This window comes from Mustelus asterias, chromosome 6 (genome assembly GCF_964213995.1).
Source record: "Mustelus asterias chromosome 6, sMusAst1.hap1.1, whole genome shotgun sequence".
Taxonomy (NCBI): Eukaryota; Metazoa; Chordata; class Chondrichthyes; order Carcharhiniformes; family Triakidae; genus Mustelus; species Mustelus asterias.
This window is the reverse complement of record NC_135806.1, coordinates 89,595,951-89,620,919: the sequence shown is the minus strand read 5'-3', so window position 1 is coordinate 89,620,919 and position 24,969 is coordinate 89,595,951. Positions and strand designations below refer to the sequence as shown.

The 24,969-nt window shown below is 40.4% G+C and overlaps 2 protein-coding genes across 14 annotated transcripts in view; both read left to right on the top strand.

Moving 5' to 3' along the window:
* Positions 1 to 2,726, top strand: part of ppip5k2 (diphosphoinositol pentakisphosphate kinase 2) — a 165,104-nt gene extending 162,378 nt beyond the window's left edge. For 9 of the 11 annotated variants that reach the window (XM_078214712.1, XM_078214715.1, XM_078214713.1 and 6 more), the window contains one exon: positions 400 to 2,726. In XM_078214712.1, the coding sequence (XP_078070838.1) occupies positions 400 to 515 (116 nt within the window). In that variant the 3' untranslated portion in view covers positions 516 to 2,726. Of the gene's footprint in view, positions 1 to 342 lie in introns of all 11 variants that reach the window. The other 2 variants (XM_078214716.1, XM_078214708.1) reach the window with 1 other exon arrangement.
* A 9,135-nt stretch (positions 2,727 to 11,861) lies between these two features.
* On the top strand, positions 11,862 to 23,639 carry macir (macrophage immunometabolism regulator). Of its 3 annotated transcripts, none has more exons than XM_078215415.1 (3): positions 11,862 to 11,932; positions 12,359 to 12,449; positions 22,694 to 23,639. In XM_078215415.1, exon 3 carries the CDS (start codon positions 22,716 to 22,718, stop codon positions 23,337 to 23,339), a length of 624 nt encoding a protein of 207 aa, XP_078071541.1. In that variant the 5' UTR covers positions 11,862 to 11,932; positions 12,359 to 12,449; positions 22,694 to 22,715; the 3' UTR covers positions 23,340 to 23,639. The 3 variants fall into 3 exon arrangements, with proteins under 3 accessions (XP_078071541.1, XP_078071542.1, XP_078071540.1); XM_078215414.1 differs by lacking the exon at positions 11,862 to 11,932 and adding an exon at positions 12,253 to 12,265; XM_078215416.1 differs by lacking the exon at positions 12,359 to 12,449 and having other exon boundaries at positions 11,916 to 11,932.
* The last annotated feature ends 1,330 nt before the right edge of the window (positions 23,640 to 24,969 follow it).

The window sequence follows — 24,969 nt, the reverse complement described above, 5'->3', positions numbered from 1 at the left end:
GCAAACTCCACACAGTCGCCCAAGGTGTGAATTGAACCTGGGTCCCTGGCACTGAGGCAGCAGTGCTAACCACTGTGCCACCCAGATATTTCATTGGGCATTAAAATTTATAGCAAGCCAATGAGTGAACAAATTTGTTGCAACCAGCAAGGTAAATAAATGGATGCTGTGTATTTTAATTCCCCTAATTTGATTAGCTGTTTAGCAAGGTTCACTTGTTTAGTGTGCTATCTTGCAAACCGATTTAGTTATTTCAATTAATATAGATTTGCTATGCATCCGTGTTGCTGCTTTAAGTGCATGCCATTCATTCTTGCAATAAAAAACAATATTGCCTTTTAGGTGAATTAACTTGAAGGTGAATTCGCTTAAAGGTGAATTTCCTTTTTTGCCATGCAGCCAGTTGTGGATCTTCCAGTAATGTGTCTATCGCAGGGCCATCTTCATCAACAGAAAATACACCCTTCACCGGGCTACATGACAACTCCATTAAAGCTAAAGATGACCAAAGCTGATGAATGGAAAACTACCTTGAAGTATGCTGGTCCAGACCAATTTGTACTACATTGAAATAAATGAAAATATATGAGCCTTAAAAAATGTATTCTTTGTGTACAAATGCTCAAGTAGAAAGAAAAAAAAATTATCCCTTAATTTTTTTCTGCCAAGACAAATCACATGAATGGTTAATGTTAAAAGTTGATGGTAGGTATTCCATATATTTGTAATTTTTTTGAATTATTGGATTTTAGCGCACAGTGACTGAGGTTAATGTCATGCTAGTTTTTTTTTTTATCCACCTGTGTAGCATTTCCAGAAGAGCTAAAACTGCAATCAAATGTTCTCTGTGCGGTGACATTGCATTCAGAAAAAACTAATCCAAATATGTAATTTGGATTTGAGTTCCCTTTATATGCTCACTAGTTATAATGTGAATAGGTTTACTGGAAAATGTGACATATAATGTTTCATCAATGAGGTTGCACATTAAGTATATGCCAACTATTTGTCATTTTTTTTGCTCCTTTATTGAGTAGTTTTATTCCTTATAACATTTCCACTTGATGGTAAAATGTAGGGAAATCCATGAAAATTGTAATGAAAATCGAATTATTGTTTTTGGTTCCATTTATTGATATTTCTATTTGCTTTTTTCCCATTCGGAATGCCTAATTATTACATGGACATTTTGGTTACATGGCTGATATTGCAATACCTTATGTAGGTTTGCAAATTTAGCTTTTCTGAGCAAGTGGAGAGATGTGTGACTGACTTGAAATTGAAGATGAGAGTGAACTCTTTGCATTTCGTGCTGTACAATAAAAATTAGATTTGTTTACACAATTCCGAGGATATATTAAGATTGTTAGACACCATTTCCCTTTTTCTTCCTTTTTAAAAAGATTGTTTGCACCCTGTTTTTGGCAACACTGGTTTTAGATGCATGTGTATGTTCAAACTCCAATTCACATAGTTATTGTGATTTCAACATTTAATTGACTACTAAGGTTTTTATTTTTTGGATGTAGCTTCATATTGGAGAAATGTGCAATTTTGATGAAAAATTGTTTCTGGTCTTTTGTGTGCATAATATATATATTATATATAATAAATCGAGAGAGTGAAAAGTTGTTTAACAGCAATTTTGAGCTATGGTACATGATAAACACTTTTGTAAAGGACATTTTAAGCTGACACGAAAGTATTTTTACTCTGAAGAATACAAGCTAAGAATAAATATAACCTTGTTTTGTCTCATTTAAAGCATTGCTTAACATGCAAATATAGTGCTTCACGGTTTTAAGAAAGTTTACTGGAATTTGGCATGTTACAGATTTAGTTGTAAACAAAATTTGAATCTAGTCTATATATGTTTTATATGAAATGGATTACAGATTTGTTTTTTAAAGGGGATTATGTATCTGTATATAATTGCTCAGTAATTTGTTTTTTATTGTTTACATACTACCTGTTTTGATTTTGTCCTGTTGTGAATTATTCTCCAGTTAACATAGAATAGAATGTCTTATGGAAGATCTGTTGCTTTTTAAGGTTAACTCCATTCAGTGGAGCATTGAGCAATGTCATTTGATTTATAACATTTAACATGAGAATATTTGAGCTGTTACCCAAGTACATACATATTTCCCTGCTGAATTTAATTGCAATTTCAAACAGTATATATAATTTGACATGTTTTGAACCACATATGTTTGTTCTTGTAAATTGGTCATTACATTATATGTACCATGTTTGCCAAATAAATATGTACTGAACTTCATCTTTAAAATACAACTGTGTTTACACTGAACATTTTTTCATTGTAACTGCATTTATACAGAACATTATGTTGCTGTTAAAAGGGGCATTTGCAAGATTTCTTCTGGAGTTTGCCTCAACAGTTTTACTCATCGGTTGAAGGTATTTATGCTACAGTGGAAGTTGTACCATTTTCAGCCAAGCTGCAATATTTTGTGAATAGCCATTGCCAGTGATGTTTTTGTACATATGGTTGTCTCTTTTATTCAACAGAGATGTACAGTTGAACCTGCAGTCCTGATGTAAATAAATTTATGGCATATAAAATAGTTACCCATTCAATACATGTTCCTCAGAGTGATCACTATTCTGCATCTGCAATTTCATGTTATCCTATTGAGAATTGTTACATATGTGAAGATATGACAACCGATAGTGTATGGAATAAAACCACCCTACCAACTCCAAAATACAAAAATAAAAGCGCCTATGATGGAGAACTTTTTTTTTCTTCAGTCTACCTTTGATTATCCAAAATATTGTGCCTGCAACTCGGAGAAATTGTTTTTCGAATGTCAAGCTGTTTTCAGCATGGTTATACTGCAACAAGGAAGGAGGCATTGCTAGATCTGGTTGTGGACAATGGTACAAGTAGGTGATGTAAGCTCAGCCAAGTTGAATATGCTTCCTGTGACATGTGCGAAGTCATGGACATGCCATGTGTCCTAGGCAAAAACATCTGCAGAAAGTGTCACCAGCTGAGCTCTGGGTTTCAGAACTCGAGCAGTGGCAAGAGTCATTGTGATGCATCTGCAAGGTGGAGAACTATATGGATATCACATTTATGAAGGGAGATTAGGGGGCATGCAGGCTGAGAGGGAATGGGTGATCACCAAACAATCTAAGAACAGGTAGGTGGTGCAGGAGTCCCCCAAAGTTGGTCTTGCTAACCACGGTGGCACAGTGGTTATCACTGCTGCCTCACAGCGCCAGGGATTCCTGTTCAATTCTGGCCTCGGGTAGCTATGTGAAGTTTGCACATTCTCCCCGTGTCTGTGTGGGTTTCCGCCAGATGTTCCACTTGCCCCCCTCAGTCCAAAGGTGTGCAGGTTAGGTCAATTGGCCATGATAAATTGCCCCTTGGTGTCACAGAGATTAGTAGGGTAATACATGGGGTTATGGGGATGGGGCCTGGGTGAAACTGTCGGTGCAGGCTTGATGGACTGAATGGCTGCCTTCTGCACTGTGGATTCTATGATTCCCATTTAGGTCTTGGTAAGGCAATGATTCTTCAGAGAAGTCCAGCATGAACCAAGTCTGTGGCATTACAGGTGACTCAAGTGCTCAGGAGGGGAGAAAGAAGATGGGAAGAGCAATAGTTGGAGGGGATTTGTAAGTTGGGAAACAGGCAGGTGTTTCTGTGGCTATAGGTATGGCTCCAGGATGATTTGTTCCTTTCCTGGCAACACGGTCAAGGATGTCACATAGTGGCTGCAGGCATTCTTCTGGGAGAGAATGAATATCTTTATATCTTTGTGTCTTTATATGCTCTGTGAACAGAATTCCCACTCACCTGAAGAAGGGGCTTGGAGCTCCGAAAGCTTGTGTGGCTTTTGCTACCAAATAAACCTGTTGGACTTTAACCTGGTGTTGTTAAACTTCTTACAGAGAATGAATAGCCAGAGAGTATGATTGGCATTGGTAGCAACTACATAGATAGGAAGAAGGATGTCCTGAAAGCAGGGTTTGGGGAATTAGGAAAAAAAGCAGAATCTTAAAGCAGCGATTTCAACATTATTGTAGTGAGCATAGGAATAGGAGGATTGAGCAACTCAACGCATGGTTGGAGAATTTGTATTGGAATGAGGGAATAATATTTCTGAGACTTTGCGACTGGATCTGGGGCAGGTGGGACCGGTACAAGATGGATGGATTGCACCTTAGCAAAACAAGTAATGACATGCATGCGGGAAGATTCTCTCGTGTTATTGGGAGATTTAAACTATATTGGCAGGGGATGGAAATTGGAGTGGGAGTTCAAATTGGAGGGAAGCAAAACTGGTATCAGGAAATAGAAAAGTAATGAGCAAAATTAGAAGGCAGATGAAATGAAGGCAAGCATCAAATACGATCAGAATGTGAAATAGTGTTAAAAAGACAAACTTAATGGCATTCTATCTGAATACACATAGCATTCACAACAAGCTACTTGAGGCACAAATAGACATAAATGAGTGCAAGTTAATTGCCATTACGGAGATGCGGTTACAGGGTGACCCAGACTGGAAACTGAATATTAAGCATTTTTGTCATATTCGTCATTTTGGAAGGATTGTCAAAAGAGAAAAGGACATGGGGTAGCATAGCAGTGTTAATCAGGGACAAGATTAGTACGGTAGTGAAGAGAGGATCTTCGATCAAAAGATCAAGATGTAGAATCAGTTTGAGTGAAACAAAAAGTAAATGACAGCATATATTGGTGGAATTTGTTTATAGGCCAGCAAACTGTAGTGGTAACATTAGGCATGTTATAAATCAGGAAATTAGAATTGCATGTAATATGGGGGTAATACAGTAATAATGAGTGATTTCAGTTTGCCCATAAACTGGATAAACCTAATTAATTTTCCTCCTATCTATCTATCCAATTTCATCTTCAATGTTGACACCTTTTCTGAATGGTGAAGTCCTGGTTAAGTACTTCATCAGTCAGAGCATCGAGTACAGGAGTTGGAACATTATGTTACAACTGTACAGGACATTGGTAAGGGCACGTTTGGAGTACTGCGTATAATTCTGGTTGCCCTGCTATAGGAAGGATGTTATCAGACTGGAGAGGGTGCAAAAAAGATTTACAAGGATGTTACTAGGACTGGAAGGTTTGAATTATAAAAAGAAGCTGGCTGGACTAGGACTTTTTCCCTGGAGCATAGGAAGATGAGGGGTGACCTAATAGAAGTTTAAAAAATTATGAGGGACATGGATAAGGTGAAACTTCTTTTCCCCAGGGTAGGGGAATCTAAAACTAGAGGGCATAAGTTTATGGTGAGAAGGAAAAGATTTAAAAGGGACCTGACGGGCAACTTTTTCACACACAGGGTGGTGCATATATGGAATGAGCTGCCAGAGGAGGTTGTAGAGGCATGTACAATTGCAACATTTAAAAGACATTTTGACAGGTACATGAATAGGAAAGGCTTAGGGGGATATGGGCCAAACGCAGGCAAATAGGACTAGTTCAGTTTAGGAAACCTGGTTGATATGGGCAAGTTGGGTCAAAGGGCCTGGAATGTGAGATGCATTTCTGGAGTGGTGCATTGAAGAACCAGCTGGAGATTAGGCTATTTTTGATTAGTATTACGTAATGATAAAGGGGTAATTACCTTGCTGTAAATAAGTCTTTGTGACCATAATGTGATAGAATTTTAAATTAAATTTGCAAGTGATATAGTTTCATCTCAAAACTAGATCCCTAAATCTGAACAAAGGAAAGTATGAGAGGCAGGTTAGCTATGGTTGATTGGGAAAATATACTTTGAAAAACAAATGATGGTAGATAGGCAATGGCGAGTATTAAAAAGGTATTACATGGTCCACAACAAATATTCATTCCTCTCAGACACAAAAGTCCAACAGGGAAGGTGAATCAACTGTGGCTAACAGAAGTTAAAGATTGCATTAGATCAAAGGAAGTAGCCTATAAGGTTGCCGCAAAAAGTGATAAACCCAAGGATTGGGGGCATTTTAGAAACCAACCAACAAGAACCAAGAAATTGATAAAGGGAAAAGAGAATATAAATAAAAGCTAGCATGAGGCATAAAGAACTGTAAAATCTTTAGATATGTGGAAAGGAAAATATTAGCAAAGACAAATGTGGATATATCACAGATGGAAACAGGAGAATAAGGAAATGACAGAACCTAAAAAAAAATAGTCTATCTTCATGGAGGAAGATACAGAAAATCTTCCAGGTACTAGCAAGCTTAAGAAAATGCAGAACTGAAAGAACTTAGCATTAATAAAGGGGTAGGACTGGAAAAAATAATTGGATTGAAGGTTGATAAATCCCCAGGCCCTCATGAGCTGTATGTTGAAGGATGTGGCTATAGAGTTAGTGGATGCATTGGTGGTTATCTTTCAAAATTCTATAGATTCTGGAAAAGTCCTTGCATTCTGGAAAGTAGCAAACATAACATTTTCTCTCTCCCACTTAAGGGAGAGAAATAGAGAATGGTAGACCTTTTGGTTTGACACATTAGTAGGGACAATGTTAGAATCTATTATAAAGAATGTGATAACTGCACACTTGGAAAATAATTATATGATTGGGCAGAGTCAACATGGATGTATGAAAAGGAAATTGTGTTTAACAAACCTGGGAATGTTACTGGTAGCAGAGATAAAGGGGAACCAGTGGATATGGTATATTTAGATTTTAGAAGGCTTTTTATAAGGTCCCACACAGGAGTCCAGTAAGCAAAATTAGCGCTCATGGGATTGAAGTAATATACTGGTATGGATTGAGAATTGGTTAACAGGCAGAAAACGGTAGGAATAAACGGATCATTCTCAGGATGCCAGGCTTTTCCTAGTGGGTACCGCAAGGATCAGTGCTGGGGCCAGAATTGTTCACTATCTTTCCAGATTTGCTGCTGATACAAAACTAGGTGGGCATATGAGTCCTCCACTCTTGTTTAAGATCAGAAGAAATAAGAGCAAACCATTCAGCCGTTATGAGGAAGATGCAAGGAGGCTTCAAGGGGACATGGACAGGCTAAATGAATGGGCAAGAACTTGGCAAATGGAATATAATGTGAATAAGTGTGAACTAATCCAGTTTTGTAGGGAAAAAAGCAGGTTATTTCTTAAGGTGGTGAGAGGTTGGGAAGTGTTTTATGTCCAAAGGGTCCGTGTTAATGAGTCAGTAAATGCTAACATGTAGGTGCAGCAAGCAGTTGGGAAGGTAAATGGTACATTGGGCACCATCACGAGGGAATTTGAGTACAGAAATAAAGATGTCTTGCTGCAAATGTATCGAGCCTTGGTGAGACCATGCCTGCAGTATTGTGTACAGTTTTGTTTTCCTTACCTAAGGAAAGATATACTTGCCTCAGAGGGTGTGCAACATAGGTCCACCAAGCTACTCCTGAATTGGAGGGATTGTCTTATGTGGAAAGATTAAATGGACTGGACCTTTATTCCATGGTGTTTAGAAGAATGAGAGGAGATCTCATTCAAACATACAAAATTCTTGTAGGTCTCGGCAGAGCAGATGCAGGAAGGATGTTTCCCCTGGCTAGGGTTTCTAGACTGGTTGTAGGGATTCGCATTCTAATCAGTATTCTGTAACTTGATTTTTGTGTCTCTGTGCCCTGTTTGAGAGCACATTTCCACTCCATCTGACGAAGGAGCAGCGTTCCGAAAGCTAATGGTATTTGCTACCAAATAAACCTGTTGGACTTTAACCTGGTGTTGTTAAAACTCTTACTGTGTTCACCCCAGTCCAACACCCGGCATCTCCACATCAGGGTTTCTAGAACCAGGGGACAGTCTCAGAATATGGGACAGGCCTTTTAGGACTGAGATGAGGAGGAATTTCTCCACTGGCGAATCTTTGGAAATCTTCAGAGGGCAGTGAAGGTTCAGTCAACGAAAATGTCCAAAACTGAGTGTAATAGATTTCTACATACTAAAAATATTAAGGGATATATGGATAGTGTGGGAAAATGATGAAGTAAAAGATCAGCCATGATCTTATTGAATGGCAGAGTGGACTCGAAGGGCTGAATGGTCTGCTCTTATTTCTTAAGTTCTTAAATAAGAGTGGAGGATTCATATGAGGGGAGATTTGAAAAATTCAAGACAAAGTACAAGGCAAAAGTGCAGGATAATGAAACGGGTAATGATAACCCAAGGGTGACAGGAAGGGCAGAGCATTCAGACAAAAGTATGCACTGGCAAATAAGTTCAGAGTAAGCAAAAAAAGTAAAAATAATTACATTTAAAGGCTTTTTATCTTGATGCTCACATTTGTAACAAGATAGAACATTACAGCGCAGTACAGGCCCTTCGGCCCTCGATGTTAAACCGACCAGTGAAACCAATCTAAAGCCCATCTAACCTACACTATTCCAATATCATCCATATGTTTATCCAATGACCATTTAAATGCCCTTAATGTTGGCGAGTCCACGACTGCTGCAGGCAGGGCATTCTACGCCCTTACTACTCTGAGTGAAGAACCTACCTCTGACATCTGTCCTGTATCTATCACCCCTCAATTTAAAGCTATGTCCCCTTGTGCTAGCTCTCACCATCCGAGGAAAAAGGGGCTCTCACTATCCACCCTATCTAATCCTCTGATCATCTTGTATGCCTCTATTAAGTCACCTTTTAACCTCCTCTCTAATGAAAACAGCCTCAAGTCCCTCAGCCTTGCGTCATAAGACCTTCCCACCATACCAGGCAACATCCTGGTAAATCTCCTCTGCACCCTTTCCAATGCTTCCACATCCTTCCTATAATGCGGTGACCAGAACTGTACACAATACTCCCAAGTGCGGCCGCACCAGAGTTTTGTACAGCTGCAACATGACCTCCTGGCTCTGAAACTCAATCCCTTTACCAACAAAAGCTAACACTCCGTACACCTTCCTAACAACCCTATCAACCTGGGTGCCAACTTTCAGGGATCTATGCACATGGACACCGAGATCTCTCTGTTCATCCACACTACCAAGTACCTTACCATTAGCCCAGTACTCTGTAATCCTGTTACTTCTTCCAAAGTGAATCACTTCACACTTTTCCCCATTGAACTCCATTTGCCACCTCTCAGCCCAGCACTGCAGCTTATCCATGTCCCTCTGTAACCTGCAACGACCTTCCGCACTGTCCACAACTCCTCCGACTTTAGTGTCATCCGCAAATTTACTAACCCATCCTTCTACGCCCTCATCCAGATCATTTATAAAAATGACAAACAGCAGTGGCCCCAAAACAGATCCTTGCGGTACACCACTAGTAACTGAACTCCAGGATGAACATTTCCCATCAACCACCACCCTCTGTCTTCTCACAGCTAGCCAATTCCTGATCCAAACCGCTAAATCACCCTCAATCCCATGCCTCCGTATCTTCTGCAATAGCTTACCGTGGGGAACCTTATCAAACGCTTTACTGAAATCCATATACACCACATCAACTGCTTTACCCTCATCCACCTCTTTGGTCACCTCAAAGAACTCAATAAGGTTTATGAGGCATGACCTACCCTTCACAAAACCGTGTTGACTATCCCTAATCAAATTATTCCTTTCTAGATGATTATAAATCCATCTCTTATAATCCTTTCCAAAACTTTGCCCACAACAGACATAAGGTTCACTGGTCTATAATTACCAGGGTTGTCTCTACTCCCCTTCTTGAACAAGGGGACAACATTTGCTATCCTCCAGTTTTCTGGCACTATTCCTGTAGACAATGATGGATGACTCGGTAGCCCAAATAGAAATGAATTAGTATCATATAATAGCCACTGCAGAGACAGGGTTGCAATGTGGCCAAGGCTGGGGTCTAAATATTCAAGGGTATTTGACATTAGAAAGGTCAAGAGAAAAGGAGAAGCAGCTGGGATAGCTCTGTTAATCAGGGATGAGATCAATCGGTACAATAGTGAGAAATGATCTTTGTTCAGAGGATAAAAGTGTAGAATCAGTTCGGGCGAAGGTAAGAAATAGCAAAGGAAAGAAGTCATTGGTGGGAGTAGTGTGTAGGCCCCTAACAGTAGCTACACAGTAGACAGAGTATACATCAAGAAACAATCGAGCTTGTAAGTAAGGTACTGCAATAATCATGTGTGACTTTAAATCTTCATGTAGCTTTATTAAATCAGAAACAATAGCCGAGAAGATGAGTTCATAGGTTCCACAATGTATGATTGTAACAGCTGTCCCAAACGCAATCTATCAGGAACCAGGCTATTTTGGACCAGCAAATGTGTAATGAATCAGGAATAATTAACTGAAGGATCCTCTAGGCAAGCATGATCATAACATCATAGAATTTCACATTCAATTTGCGAGTGAGATGGCCATAACTAGTGACATAAATAAAAGGCAATTAAATGAAGGCAATTACATGTGATGACGAATTGACTAAAGTGGATCGGTAAAATAGGTTAAAAATATTGTGAAAGAGATTATTTAAGGAGATATTTCAGAACACAATGATATATTCCACTGGGGAAGACTACCAGAAGGATGCACCATCCATGGCTACTTGTTTCTCATTCAATTTTGTGTTGTAGCTTCACCAGCTTTGCACTTTTATTTTCAGATGCTGCTGCTCATTATATGGTCTTCTACGCTCCTAATGATGGGATCGGTCAACTGACATGAAGCTGATGGAGTGTGGGATGTGCTGTGCCAAGAGGTTAAAGATTGAGGTGAAATATAGTTTTGTTGCTATTAATGAAACTCCGTGCCCAGAGCTGAAAGATAACAAAAGAAATAGGAGCAAGAGTAGACCATTTGGCCCCGATTTGGTTCATGAGTGCCAGGACATGTCCACATGGCATAGGCAAGTACATTGCATGTCAGATGGAAACCTTTTCAAGCTTCTATTGAAGTTTTAGTCTGGGGCCATGAGAGAAAGAGAAAGTACAGAGAAAGTTGACCATGTTATCATGTTGAGGAACTTTAGTTATGCCGAGAGGCTGAACCTTCAGTTGAAACTGTTCTCCTGGGAACAGAGAACGTCAGAGTTGGCATAATCGCATTTTTCAAAATGATGGGAGGTTTTGATAAAGTTATTCGAGAAAACCTCTGGCGAGTGCGTCCACAACAGAGGTGATGTGTTTAAAATCATTTGCAAAATTAAGAGCTGAAGTGAACTTTTAATGTTCTACCTGTAAGAGTGGTGGAAGCTTAGCAGTTTTACAAGTGCACGAGAACAACTTGCAGGCTTTTCCAAAAATGGGGACGAAGCGAGAGCACTCCCAAAGAGCAGCAGAGGCACGATGGCTGTTTCTATTATTTTACGTTTCTATGAATTTACTTGCAAAATTAAACGTAACTTGGTATTTTAATTATTTAATATGCCTTATGAACGGAATACATAACATGGAGCCCTGGGATATGGACTATTCATGTGGATAGTGTTCACATGAGTCCCATTCACCTGCACTGCTTTTTCTCTCTCGGGACTTAATCATGAATTACCGAGTCCCACGTAAAATATATTATCCCACATTTCAGTTTCATTTAACCTCCTAAAGCATAACTGGCGGGACAGGAAAAGGTGAGTAACTAGTCTATAGCAACAGCACAAAATGGATTCGTATAAAATTTCTGGTTGTAGCCTTATAGTTAGTGCAATATTCTATTGCTCGAAACTGGGTGAGATTAGAAACTACTCGCTCATTAAACATTCCCCCCAAAATATGAAAACCGCCCTAAACCCCAAGGGTGAGTGCGGTCTTCTTTTAATCCATTGCAATTCCTAGGGGCTGCCATGTCTTTTTACATCAGAATCATGTGACAGATCCGGGAGCTCTCCACTGCCACAACTGAACTGGGTCTGCTTTTTTTCTTCCTGATCACGGCATTTTCGCGGTCACCGGCTCTCTCGCAGCGTTGGAAGCCGACCGGTATTTCAGGCTTTCGGGATCAGGTTAGTTCCATTTTGCTTCCCCAATTTCCCGCCCTCTCTTTTTTTTAAAAATGACAAAACCCGAAATGGTCCATGCTATTATTTTATATATAAAAATGCCCCCTGTGCGAGGACATCAAATAAATAGACACAGATGGGGAAATGGGTTTAAATCGACTCAGGCATTGATCAACTTGTCCTGTAGGTATGTTCAGCTGCCTTGGTCTAAGGTTAGCTCACTGGGGGAGGGGGGAAGAGGGTCGCTGGAATCTGATGACTGGCGAACATGAAACAAGAACAATATTGTAGGTCAGCATTGAAGATTCGGATCTTTCTGGGGCGGAGTATCTCTCGGTAATCTTTCAGCAAGTAGACTAGAAATGCCTTAGAATAATGTCTTGCAGTATCGTTTATTTCATATTTGTAATTTTGCTACGGCTCTTTTAGAAACAGGAAACGGTGACAGAAGGTTTTGGAATAAACGTGGAGCCGGCCCAGTACGTTGAACAGCATTCAAAGTCAAGAGGAAAGGCTTGTTGTAAGTACAATGTTCCCTTGGACGATTTGATACAGAGAGGATGCGGTTTAAGTATCATTGCAGTCCCCGATCAGACGCGTTTAAGCGTTCATTAAGTAAAAACCATACAGAATTCGTGATAGTTAATTTGAGAGTAGCCGGAAGTGAAAATTAAATTGTGCATTTTACACCGTTGTATTCCTAACCTGTTGGGTGCGCTGAACCCTTACATCATGGATATGCTGCGTAATAATGCTAAAAATACAATGCAGTTAGAGCGCAATAAGTGGGAATTGGTTATGAAGAAATACGACATAATAACAGGCCGGCAGCTGATAGAAATAGCTATTTGTGTGTGTGTGTGTATATTAATTTAAAGGAAATAATACATCACTCGCCCTTTCAGCGAACACTTGACTCTGGACACGGCCTGTCAACCATATATTTGACCACATTGCCCTCAATATAAAGAGAGGTATGCCATTTTGTAAGGTAAAAATTGTGCCTTCCAAATCTTTCCCTCCTTAAATATCTCATTTATTGAGAGAAATTTAGTCAGCTTTTCTTATTTTATACATTTGACCTTTGTAATATTGCTCCAGAATGTGGTGTTTGAAATCTAATTACCAAATAAAATCACAATCGGTGATATTGCTGTGGTACATAAACTTGGATCAGTATTTGGTGCTGAGATTATCCGATGGACAAATGTAGCTGGCAGATTCCCTCATTGTTAATTTGATTAATCAACCCATCCTTAAACTTTGCAGATCTGCAAAAAGGTTTCCACCCTGAGAATTTGTGTAGAGTTGTTGGGAGAAGAATGAGGTTATTATAGTGCTGATAAAACCTATGCTTCTGTTTTGATCTGAGGTGCCACTGGCATGTGAGAAGGCAGCAGAGCAGAGTTGAGACCTGCCAGGGGTTTAGCACCATTGGAAGCTCAACTTTGAGAGGTCACTTTGGGCAGGAGATTTGTTCCCCTAAAATTAATCTTTGAAGTGAATGAGAAAATTGAGATTCTTCTGAAAGTTTAGTTCTCGTGGAAGTTCTAAACTAGCATTATCTACAGCCTTAAAGTAAGATGCACAGGAATGACTGAGGGGTGGCCCTCATGATGTGTGTGGGATGAGATGTGTGAACCTAGATCCTCAGTGTATCCAATGGCAGCATACTTACTGGGCTGATACAGAAGAACATGAATTTGGGGTTCAGCCTCTCAAAGTATCAAAGCAGCACCTCAGGTGGATTAAGGTATCAAAAATAGCTAATGGCATATTGAGCTGCATGACTGAAACTGTAGAACATAATAGACAAAATTTAATTGGATTTGGATTCTAAGTATATATGCAAAACTACAGTTGGAGTATTGGGCACAGTTTTGGGCTCCACACCATAGGAGGGATTTTAATTTGATAAAAATACTACATTGTGGATTTATTGCGATACCACCTGGTCTGTGAAAATCCAAAAAATAGAATTGGAAAAGTTTGGACTGTATTCATTACAATAGAGAACATTAAGGAATGATCTTTTAATTTTTTCACCCCAATGAAGATGAGTATCTTTGGCAATGCCAGCATTTATTGTCCATTATTATTGCCTTCGAGAAAGTGGTGGTGAGTTGTCAGTTCAAATGGCTGCAGACTGTGTGGAGATAGTTGGTGCATGATTTGAAGGGGAACTGGGAGGTGTTGATAGCCTCATGTACCTGCTGCCCTTCTCCTAGGTAGGAGAGGTTGCAGTTTTGGGAGGCACTGTTGAAGAAAAGTTGCCACAGTGCATACTGCAGCCATAGTGGACCAACAGAGGAGAATGAAATTAATGTTTACGGTGGTGGATGATGTGTCGATCATGCTGAAACAAACTACTGCTATTCCTAGAAGGTTTTGAACTTAAATATAGTTGGAGCAGTACCCAAATGGAAAATGTTGCATCACACTCCTGATTTGTGCCTTGTAGATGCTGGAAAGGCTTTGAGGAGATGGAGAGTGAATCATTTGCTACAGAGTACCCAGCCTCTGGTCTGCTGTTTTAGGCAAAGGTGATCTCGAAGATGTTGATGATGAAGTATTTGGGATTGTAATGCTGTTGAATTTCAAGGGGCAGTCATTAGACCCTGTTGTTCAACTTGGTCATTGACTGTAGCTTGCCTGTGTGAATGTTACTTGCCACTTAGCCCAAGCCTCACTGTATGTGGGTAGGTACAGTTTCATTATCTGAAAAGATGCGAATGATGATGAACACTGCAATCATCAGTGAATATATCTGATCTTATGACTGAAGGAAAGTAATTGAATCAACTGACAGTGATTGGGTCTCCACAATCCTTGATCCCTGGGGCTGAGATGGTTGGCTTTCCACAGCCCTCAGTTCTTTAATGACTCCAGTCAGTAGAGCATTTTCCCTCATTCCCATTAACTTCAATTTTCCTTGTCGCCACACTCAGTCAAACACTGCCTTAATGTCAAGGACAGTCACTCTTGCCTCAGCTTTGAAATTCAGCTTTAGCCATGTTTAGGCCAAAGCTGGTCTAAAGCTGAGCGGCCCTGGCGAACCCAAACTGAACATCAGTGAACAGGTTATTGCTGAGTAACTGCCACTTAATAGCAGGGTGGAAGAAAAAACTTCTGTCACTTTGGTTGAGAGTAAACAAATGGGGCGGTAATTGTCTGATTGGATTTGTTCTGCTTTTGCTTGACAGGACATACCTGTGTTATTTTCCGATTTGTTGTGCAGTTGACCGTGTTCTAGCTAATTGAAGCAGCTTAACTAGGAGCACAGCCAGTTTTGGAGTACTTCATCCTTCAGTACTACAGCTGTGATGTTCTATGCTCCTGATATGACCACCTCCTCTCTGTTAATTGTTGAATGTTTACCACCTTTCATAATTAGATGTGGCTTACTCGAGAGACTTGACCTGATTCATCCATTGTGGGGTCACTTCTACAGCATGTAGCTTCACTACTTTGCATCTCACTTTCAGTTGTCTAATTCTGCTTCTGGCATGCTCTTCTATACTCCCTATTGAACCAAATTTTGTTCTAGATAGACTTTGAGATTACTGATTATACTTTAATACAATTCTGCTGGTGCTGATGGCCCACAGCACCTCAAGGATGTCCAGTTTGGAGCTGCTGGATGTGTTCTGAATCTGTTCAATTCAGAATAGTGGTAGTGCCGCAGGACACGATGGAGGGTAGAATGCCATCACTCTGAAGATGAGAAATTGTCTCCATGAGCTTTGGTGCTTTCCTATTGCTACTATCATGGACAAATGCATTGGAGTCAGATTTGCTAGAGATTTTAAATTTATGAAGGGATGGTAGAAATAGTTAAAAATATTGTTTTCAATGATTGAAGGATCTGAAACATGTACATGTGAATATAAGATTAAATATGTAAATTTTAGGGAAGAGTGTATGAGCTGTTTTCTTTGTGTTTTGAGGTTGTGGAATACTGCTAGAGTTAATAATCAAACCAGAGACTATGCCAATGTTTGAGAATAGGTCAGATATGTGGATGAGTAAAAGGAGAGTGCAGATATGTGGGAACATGGTCGGCCTATGGGATTGGGACCATTATTTGTGGACCAAATGGCCGATTTCTGTATTGGATTTTTGTGTAATTTATGTACCATGTCTGAAAATAAGTGGAATGGAGAATTCTGATGTTCGGGCAGAAAACAGCCAAGTTTCACAACTTTGGACAAAATTTGGTTTGTGAATCAAACTCTGCAGACTTTAGACACTGAGGTTTCAGTTATAAGGAAGTGGTCCTGGTGCGTGATTCTTCACTTGTGACCAGGAGTTCCAAGTGCAACATTATTCCCCCGGTTCCAGAGTGAAGAACATTATGGAATTAATGGAAAGGAAGCAGCAAATGAACATCACGGTTCATATTCTAACCAATGACATAGATTCAGATGAATCTGAGGTCTTGCAAAGGGAGGTTAAGGTGACTTCTCGATTGTTTTCAGTGCTGGCAGGTAGACATATGACTGTGGAGCTGATGCACAAGAGAAGAGGGTCATAGTTTTGAGATATAGGAAATCTACAATGAAAGGACTAGTCTTCACCCATCTCTGGGGAGATTTTAATCTTTATACAATGGATGAATCAAATTTACAAGGCAGCCTGAAACATGAGTTCAGAGAGTGTAATCGGGACAGTTTCCGAGCACAAAATGTTCTGGAACCAACCAGGGAACAGGCTGTTTTAGATCCTGTGTAATGAGACAGGATTAATAAATTACCTCATTGTAAAGAGTCCTGTAGGTAAGAGTGATCATAACGTGATAGAATTTTACATGCAGTTTGAGGGTAAGAAATTACAGTCTGAAACAAATGTTGTAATGCCTTTATTTAACTTTATGTATACCAAGGTGGCTAAATTGGACTGAGAAAATTGGTTAAACGCTGAGGTGTAGAGAAGTAATGACAAACATTTAAGGAGATGGTTCGTGCCCTGAATTTTGCACCCATCAGGGGCACTCATTTGGTGGGCCTGGAAGCAGATGTGAGATGTTCTTCCAGCGGTGGTCAGCTCTGGAACGTGATTTCACACTGGCTGGCAAATTAATGAGCAGCCATTATGAAGCTCGCGCTGAGGAGCTCGGCACTGCCAGCGGGCGAGGTGGGGAGAAGGCAGGCGCCAAGTAAAAGGAGGGTGCGGGTTGGGTGGGTGCAGGTTGCGCTTCCAATTGGCTCCTTCCAAAAAGCTCCTGGGAAGCTTTTTCCCAGGTCGGAGGTGACGATCACGAAGGGTCACGGGCTCAAGGTGAGAGGGGCGAAGTATAACTCGGATATCAGAGGGACTTTTTTTACACAGAGGGTGGTGGGGGCCTGGAATGCGCTGCCAAGTAGGATGGTGGAGGCAGGCACGCTGACATCGTTTAAGATTTACCTGGATAGTCACATGAGCAGCCTGGGAATGGAGGGATACAAACGATTGGTCTAGTTGGACCAAGGAGCGGCACAGGCTTGGAGGGCCGAAGGACCTGTTTCCTGTGCTGTACTGTTCTTTGTTCTTTGTTCAAGGCAGACAGCTGCTGCAGAGCTGTCGCAGGAAGCTGCAGATCTCTACAAATTAACTGTGATGAAAATGTACAGTGAGCTGTGTCTGGGCAGCACATTCAAATGCCTGACAGCAGAACTCAGAACACCTCAGACCCCAGACACCTTCCTAAATTTTATTTCAGCCCTGATGTTTCATCCCACCCTGGATCAAGATTGCAGCTAAAACCTGAAGGCCGCCTGACCAATTGGCCCACCAGCCAACCGTACAAGTAGATGGGACACATGAATTCATTTTTAATTGTTTTCATAATTTCCCATTTAAAGGGTGGCGGGCATGCTTCCAACTCTCTTACGTGCCCACTGACTGAAGTATCGTGTGATGACATTTCAAACGCAATGTCTCCTCACGCAATTTTACATGCTTGCGGGTTGGGTCCGCTCCCACTAGAGCAATGTAAAATTGTGGCCCATAACTCTCAACACATCCATTGAGAAAGACTGCAAGAAAAATTCAGAATCCATGTTTAAGTAAAAAGGGTAAGGGTGGCATTAAAGTTGAAAGAAAGGCTATACAATGCTGCAAAGATTAATTATTGCCCTGAAGATTGGAAAAACTTTAGAAAGCAGCAAAGAATGACTTGGAAAATAATACTAAGGGGGATATTGAAATTTGAAGGTAAACTAGCAAGGCATATAAAAAGAGACATTAGAAAAATGCTGCAAGTATATAAAAAGGAAAAGTGTAGCGACACTGATTATTGGTCCCTTAGAGGGTAAGACTGGGGAATTATAGGTAGCAAGGAACTGGCATAGACTTTGAACAAGTACTTGTATCCATCTTCACAGTAAAACACACAAGAAAAGGAGAATGCAAAAGGGGGAGAGGAACTTAAAGCAATCACTATCAATTCATTAGAGAAAAAAATACTTAGAAAACTAATGGGATTAAAGATTCCCTGGACCTGATGGTCTTATCCTGGGATCTTAAAGGAAGTGGCTGCAGAAATAGTGCATGGACTGGTTGTAATCTTCCAAAGTTCCCTAGATTCTGGAAATATCCCAGTGGATTGGAAAACAAATGTAACATAAAGGGAGTGATGGGCATAATAATACAATCAGGCAGGGACAGCACAGTTTTATAAAAGGGGAATGGTGTTTGACCAATTTATTGGAGTGCTTTGGAGATGTAGCATGCAAGGTGGATAAAGGAAAACCAACAGATGTAGTAGATTTAGAAAAAAAAACATTGATATAGTGACACAAAACGTTACTGCATAAGATGAGAGTTAATGGTTTTGATGGTGATATAATGACATGATAGAGGGTTGGCTAACAGGAAACAGTCAGGATAAATGGGTCATTTTCAGCTTGGCAAACCATAATGAGTAGAATGCCATAGGGATCAGTGCTGGGGTCTCAACAATGTAAACCTATAATACTGACTTGGATGAAGAGACTGACTATTATAGTCAAGTTTGCTGGTGATACCAAGATGGACAGAATGTAAGTTGTGAGGAGGACAGAAAGAGACTGCAAAGGGATATAGGTAGCTTAAGTGAGTGGACAAAAATTGGCAGATGGAGTAGGATGTGGGAAAATGTGAGGTTGTTCTCTTTGGCAGGAAGAGTAGAAAAGCAGGACATTATTTCAATGGGGAGAGACTGAACGCTGTAGTACAGAGGGATCTGGGTGCCCTTGGCCATAATCTCAACAAATAAGCATGTAGGTATAACAAGTAATTCGGAAAGCAAATGGAATGTTGGCCTTTATTGCAAAGGGAATGGAGTATAAAATTGGGATGTCTTCTTACAACTGTGCAGGAATTGGTAAGACCGCACCCGGAGCTCTGCACAGTTTTGATTTCCTTAGATAAGGAAAGCCATGCTTGCATTGGAAGCAGTTCAGAGAAGATTCAATAGGCTGATTTCTAGAATGAGGGGATTGTGTTGAGGAAAAGTTGAACAATAGTACTATTGGTAATCACCCTTGTCTTAATATCACTATTGGATGAATTGGATGTGTTCAGGGAAAAGGTCGCATCCCCTCAGATGTAGGCTCTTGGATTAGTTCTTGAACTCATTTGTGCATTTTTCTTGCGTTTAAAGTTTATTTATTATTGTCATAAGTAGGCTTACATCAACACTGCAATGAAGTTACTGTGAAAATCCCCTAGTTGCCACACTCCGGCTCCTGTTCGGGTACACTGAGGGAGAATTTTGCATGTCCAATGCACCCAACCAGCAAGTCTTTCAGACTGTGGGACGAAACCGGAGCACCCAGAGGAAACCCACGCAGACACGGGGAGAATGTGCAAACTCCACACAGTGACCCAAGCTGGGAATCGAACCTGGGTCCCTGGGTGCTGTGAGGCAGCAGTGCTAACCGCTGTGCCACTCGTGCCACAAGAGCTTTCAACTGGAATGGTCAAGTAGATGTATGAGTATACAGAGTATATTTCTCCATCAATGATTCATTCTTGGAAAGTATTACTTGTGCAATATCTGGTGGGTACACCGTTTCATTTTGTCACATTGTTTTCAACTATTCTTGAGAATGGTCTTGCTCAATTTGCCAAACTTATGCTTTCCTTTTTAAGATTTAGGAATTAAGTCTGGTGTGTACAATATTTTAGGTTGGAACGAAAATGAATGGTCTTCAACATGACAAGTGCAAATAGTGGCGTACTAATATCCTGATATTTCACATTTATGATGGGATTTAATTTCCCCCTTTAAGCATCTTCCACTTTCTTTTGATCTATCACTTTTCTTTCTCTCTCATTCTCAATTACCCTTATCCCTGTTCATCTCTTTTCCTCCCACCTATTCTTCACCCCCATCCCTCTCTGATCTTTCCCACCTTATTCTTTGCCACTCATAGGATGGGAATTGGGTAAAGGCTGTAGTTTTTGAACGGCCTTAGCACTTCATTGTGGATACTCAGTCTGCTAGCCCTGCTTTATTATATAGCAGACCTTGAGTCAGAGAGTCTGGGGGTTTATTGTCCTGGTGTTGCGGCTGTATAGAACGATGGTTAGGCCACATTTGGAATACTGTGTCCAGTTCTGGTCGCCACACTACCAGAAGGACGTGGAGGCTTTGGAGAGAGTACAGGTTTACCAGGATGTTGCCTAGTATGGAGGGTCTTAGCTATGAGGAAAGATTGGGTAAACTGGGGTTGTTCTCCCTGGAAAGGCGGAGGATGAGGAGCGACCTAATAGAGGTGTATAAAATTATGCAGGGCATAGATAGGGTGAACAGTGGGAAGCTTTTTCCCAGGTCGGAGGTGACGAACTCAAGGGGTCACGGGTTCAAGGTGAGGGGGGGCAAGGTTCAACACAGATATCAGGGGGACGTACTTTACACAGGGGATGGTGGGGGCCTGGAATGCACTGCCAAGCAAGGTGATTGAGGCGGACACGCTGGGATCGTTTAAGCCTTATCTAGATAACCACATGAACAGACTGGGAATAGAGGGATACAAAAGAATGGTCAAGTGGACACATGAGCGGTGCGGGCTTGGAGGGCCGAAGGGCCTGTTCCTGTGCTGTATTGTTCTTTGTTCTCTTTGTTTTGGAGTAAGTCTTGATAATAGATGTGAAATTCCACAGAAGACTGCTACTTAGACATATCTATTCAAGGGTGACCCCTACACATAATTCAATTTGAATTTTTTCAATAAGGTTAGGAGGTTGTTGGAAGTTGCAAACGTCGAATGACCCCCTTGACAGCCATCTCACAGTTCATCAGGGTCCATTTTGAAAGGAATACAGTTTTTAAAAAAAATATAATGTCCTCAAGCCGGCAATGGCATGATTAGCGCATTGGAAAGATGTGCGGTTAATTCCATTCAATGTGAATGAGTGAAATAATACATTTTGAGAAAAGTACGGGAAATGGGAGTATGCTTCCCCAGTAAGAAATCACTGAGTGTGCTGATTTTTGTGAGGTCAGGGAAATTAGCCTCTAGGAGAGCTGAGTGCCTTCTGTGATGGGTAAATTTATGAGTGTTTCTTAATAATTAAAGTCCTGCTGTACTTGTATTTGAAAATAATTATCCTCATAATTGTAAATAGAAAATACTGGCCATACTCATCATATAATACTCAGTGAAGAGCGAAGACGAGTTAATGTTTCAGATCAATTCATTGTGTCTGTTCCGTTATCTTTTTTTCCTACCAATTTAAATGTGAATTAGACTTGCATTTTCAAAAATTTATTCTTTCGTGGGATGTGGGCGTCGCTGGCTGGGCCAGCATTTGAAATGGCCGAGTGAGTCACTCAGTGCAAGGGCAATTAGGGATGGGCAACAGAGGGCACATTGCTGTGGGTCTGGAGTCACATGTAGGCCAGACCAGGTAAGGACGGCAGAGTTCCTTCCCTAAAGGACATTAATGAACAGAAAGGGTCTTTGCAACAATCAATGATAGTTTCATGGTCACCATTACTGAGACTAGCTTCATGTTCCATATTTATTAACTGAATTTAAATTCCGCCAGCTGACATAGTGGGATTTGAACCTGTGTACCCAGAGCGTTCATCTGGGCCTCTGGATAGCTAGTTTAGTGACATTATCAATATTTCAACCATCTTTTCTCATTGCCTGATTTCTGTTACCTAGATGCACGCTCACACTTGTTCCCTCCTTTGCTAAGGACAGTAAAATTAGCCAATCAGCTGCACAAAAATATCAAGAAAAAAACCTATGGCTTAATTTAAAGAGTTAAGCACTAGCTAGGCTTGAAACAGCAGAATAGACTGCTGTTATTTGTAATTCTGGTCTGACATTTTGAATAATCTTTAACAAAGTGTTTATTCAAATAGCATGGATTAACAGTCCTGTTACTGAGTCTGAAGGACCAAGCGTAACCACCACACACTAGCCTGCAGGCCGGGTTTGCTTGAATTTTCACATCATAAACGATTCAGTTGGAAAGCTGATCACACTGCTATGGATCCTATTTCTTTAAACATAGGCTAGGACTGCATGCAGATTTAGGTTGTGAGCCATTTGCTGCATTATGCCTGTGACATTGAGTTTGTGCTCCAGCGCTCACCCAACTGTTTAAACACTGTTCAGCCTTTTAAAGAGATTAAATAGTAGTTAAGGCAGTAAAGAGCTGAAGTCTACCAGGTTACTGATTAATTGTTTATGGCCTTTCATGTCTTCAGAGCCCAGTTTGTAACCTTGTGTGAATGTTATACTTGTTTTCTGTTAGTATTGTAATAAGTGTTTTGTTGTACTTTAGTCTGACAGCTGCCAATTTCAGAATGGAAGTGGACCTCAGTGGTGTTTCCAGGGCAGCGATGCCAGTCCTCACTGCCCCTGCCGTGGAAGTGAACTCGCTGGGTAAAGCTGAAGCAGAGAAGCCCCGCAGCTCCAGCACCCCATGCTCTCCAGTGAAGCGGACTGTGCCCAGCTATCAGATTCTTCACATGGACACCAATTACCTGGTTGGCTTTACTACCGGTGGGGAACTTTTAAAGTTGGCTCAAAGGTGGTCGGGCAATGAGCCGAGCGCAGCAGAAGCTTTGCCCAGCCAACATACTAAACAGCAGGATGTCGGCGTGACTAGAAGTTCTCGCATCTACAGGACCAAGAATCGATACTATCAACCGTACGAGATCCCAGCTGCCAATGGCAGAAGACGACGACGCATGCCAAGTTCAGGGGAAAGAACTGTCAAGTCATTTTCCTTCGAACCCAGCAAATGTCTACGTGGCCCTTTGCCAGTTTGCCTCATTAAGGGAAAGAGAGCCCAGTCAAAATCCTTGGATTACCTAAACCTAGATAAAATGAATATTAACGAGCCCGCAGACACAGAGGTGCTGCAGTACCAGCTACAACACCTCACACTTAGAGGGGAACGTGTATTCAGCAGAAATAAAACTTGAAAATAAAATACATTGCTTTATTCAAGATGCACAAGGAGCGACACTGGGCTTATGGAAGTCAGTGGCACACTTGCCCGAATTTCATTGCGACTGATGGGAGTTGACGAACTGAACAACTTGACAGTAGATTTTTACTTCCTTGATGGAATATTGATTCTATACAAACTGCACCGGGGTGGCTGCAACATCAGTGCCCCCTGTGATAGGATTAATGTGGGTTAGATAATGTAGGTGGAATATGTTACATCCCAGAAAGATTAGAAACAATGTACTCCAATGTTACTGGTAAATGGTTGTCTTTTGTTATGGTAAGAATAATATGAAGTGGCTGAAGTACTGCTAACTGTTGTTTTTGTAGCAATAATAACCTATAGTCAAAAGTTGTCTTCAGTTTAACCTCTTTTCAGCATTTTATGATTTTGAAACTAATTGAATAATAATAGCATATACATCTATTATTGGAAGGCATTTGAAATTGATCTAATTAAATATAGTTGTTCAGCTACTACCCAATGAAAATGGTTCATTTGAAATGACTATATTTTCCAGTTATATAAAGGTTCCAATAATTCTTGTCTGCAGTTTAAACTGATAAACATTTGATCTTCATTAGAAGGCAACTACATAACAGGGTGAAGGTCCTTATTGTACATTTGCACTGGTAAACTGACAAACTGTTCTTTGCCTGATAATACTTATCAGATAACAAATGCAAACTAAAAATTTAAATTACTTTCTGATTTTTCAATATTTTTAGTAGCGATTTAATAGTGGTTCTTATTTCCCAATTGCTCTGCACAACCCAATTGACTTTGTAAGGAGAAGTGCTGAGCACAATGCAGAATTTCTCATGGTGTCCTTTGATACTAAGCTATATTGCTGCAGCAAGTTTTCAAATGCACCAAAAATGTCAGCAAAGCTGATGATCTGGTTTAACTCTTTCCCACTCAGCCATTTCACAATTTTTCGCTGTTCTTCAGCATACAGTGCAATTTCAGTGTAAGGGAAGGTTTTCTCACTGTGCTAAACTGACACTATCTAACACATGTCTGATTCATCTTCATTACCTGGCAGATGCTTACTATTTCAAAACCTGCTTATATCTAAGTTAAATGGTTCTCAACTAACCACATTTTTTAACCTAAGAAAATGGGAGTTTATAAAATGGATGGGTTGGGAGAAAAGGGAAGTCTTTATTGCCAGAAACCTGTCAGAAGCTATTGATATATTTTTAGAAAGCTGAATATTCAGATGGTATTGCTAGACATAGGATAATGTCTCACAACTTACTCATTGGGATTAATTGTTCCATTCTATTTACCAATCAAATTTGTATTTTGGGGGGGAAAATATTCCCAAACTCAAATTCTGTTAATTAACTTTTTATATTTGCATATTGGTTTCATTTTTCAATCCTCTAATAGTTTAATATTAATGTTTTTATTGACGTTTATCTGACAATTTATTTAGACTTGATCAACAGTCCACTGAAGCCAGGATGTGACTGCTTACTGTAACTGACTGTTCATTATTTATACCTTGCATTGTTTAGCCAATTTTGCCAAAGCTTTTTTTCCCCACTTGCTTTTGTGGCAACTTGTGTAGTTTTTCTTTTTAGCTGCCTGGTAAA

Coding starts and splice junctions, on each gene's coding strand:
- macir (XM_078215415.1), top strand. CDS start 22,716: ATGGAAGTGGACCTCAGTGGTGTTTCCAGGGCAGCGATGCCAGTCCTC.